This window comes from Merops nubicus, unplaced genomic scaffold (assembly GCF_000691845.1).
Source record: "Merops nubicus isolate BGI_N331 unplaced genomic scaffold, ASM69184v1 scaffold24766, whole genome shotgun sequence".
Lineage (NCBI taxonomy): Eukaryota > Metazoa > Chordata > Aves > Coraciiformes > Meropidae > Merops > Merops nubicus.
Window position 1 is genome coordinate 5,681 of NW_008613282.1, and position 1,421 is coordinate 7,101.

Sequence of the window (1,421 nt, forward strand, 5' to 3'; positions counted from 1 at the left end):
CAAGGGCGTTGAATTCCACTTGAACACCTCCACCTTCTCAGCCTTCATTCCCCAGGTGAGCGGTCCCGCCCTGTGCACAGGCTTTGCTCTGGGCAGGGTGGTCTCCGTGTCCCCACCCACCCTCTCCCTGCCCCTCTGCAGCTGGAGAAGATGTACCCGGAGACGCCGATGAAGCTCAGGCTGTCCACCCCCTCTGCCCCGTTCCTGAACATCGGGCCAGGGGGGCTCTCGCTCAGGCCTGTCGTGGATATCCAGGCTTATGCCATCCTCCCCAACGCCAGCCTGGCTCCCCTCTTCCTCCTCAGCCTGGTGAGTTCAGGCTGAGCCTGCAGCATTGACCATGGTCCTGGCTGGGCAGCTCTGGGTGCAGCCCCGGCTCTGGTTTTGGGTGGTCGGAGCTGCTCCCCTGGGTGTCTGGTGTGGGGGGAGCACTGCTGGAGCTCGGCGCTCTCTCCCCAGACAGGCAACGTGTCCGCGGTCATCGACGTGAAATCCGGCCACATAGTTGGGAGCCTGGAGGTGGGCAGGTACAGAGGGGAGCTGCTGCTGGGCAGGGGCTGGCTGGGGGTGCTTCTGCTCTGGGCTCCCAGGGACAGAGGTGAGGAGGTCCCAGGGATCTGGGCCTGGTGCAGAGAGGATGAGCTGGGGTGGGGGGAGCGGGATCCGTGTGGCCATGGACGAGTGGCACCAGGGTGGGCACTGCTCCCTCCTTCACAGCACCACTTGTGTCTCTGCACAGGTTGAAGCTCTCTCTGAAGCAATCCGACGTTGGCGCTTTCCAGGTAAGCTGTCCTTGACCACGAGCAGACCCACAGGGTGGAGATGAGAGCCTGCTGGGGGTCAAGGAGAGGGCTCGTTCCCTTCTGCAACCCAACGTGGGACCTGGGTGTGCGCTCAGGACCCCACGCTGACCCCACAGACCCCTCCTGCCTCAGCCTGTGGGGCTGGGAGTGGGTGCAGAGCCCCACGCCATTGCCTCTCTCACCCCTACACTTCCTATCCCACCCACATGGCCAGACAAAGCTCTTGGTTTCTGGAAAAGTGTGTGCCCATCATAACTCCTCATCTCTATTTATTTCCCTAATTATCCCCTGGTACCTGGTCCTCTGCTCTCCTGCAGCCTAAAGCTCTTTTCCTTCCCCCTCTCCGCTCCCTAGGTGCGAATGCTGCAGTCCATAATGAACATCTTTGCCTCCAGTATCCTGCTCCCGCGTCTTAATGGTGAGAACCTGCTGGGAGGAACGGGGCTGATGGAGCAGTTACTGGCTGGGTCGCTCTGCCTGAGCCGGCCCAGCTCCCTAATTAAATCCCTGTTGCCAAGCCTGGTCGGTGGGTAAAGCCCTTGGCGAGCACAGGGCAGAGGCGGGCTGGGGGCAGCGGTGTGTGGGGGCTCCCGGCGCTGTGCCAGCCAGCCAGCAGCA

At 62.4% G+C, this 1,421-nt stretch overlaps 1 protein-coding gene across 1 annotated transcript in view; it reads left to right on the top strand.

Moving 5' to 3' along the window:
• The window catches only part of LOC103774461 (bactericidal permeability-increasing protein-like), a gene marked incomplete at both ends in the record, with an annotated part of 6,699 nt that extends 5,478 nt beyond the window's left edge, over positions 1–1,221 (top strand). Inside the window, 5 exons of the mRNA XM_008941867.1 lie at positions 5–55; positions 142–309; positions 460–527; positions 740–782; positions 1,158–1,221. Of these exons, the coding sequence (XP_008940115.1) occupies positions 5–55; positions 142–309; positions 460–527; positions 740–782; positions 1,158–1,221 (394 nt within the window). The remainder of the gene's footprint in view (positions 1–4; positions 56–141; positions 310–459; positions 528–739; positions 783–1,157) is intronic.
• Between the last annotated feature and the right edge of the window lie 200 nt (positions 1,222–1,421).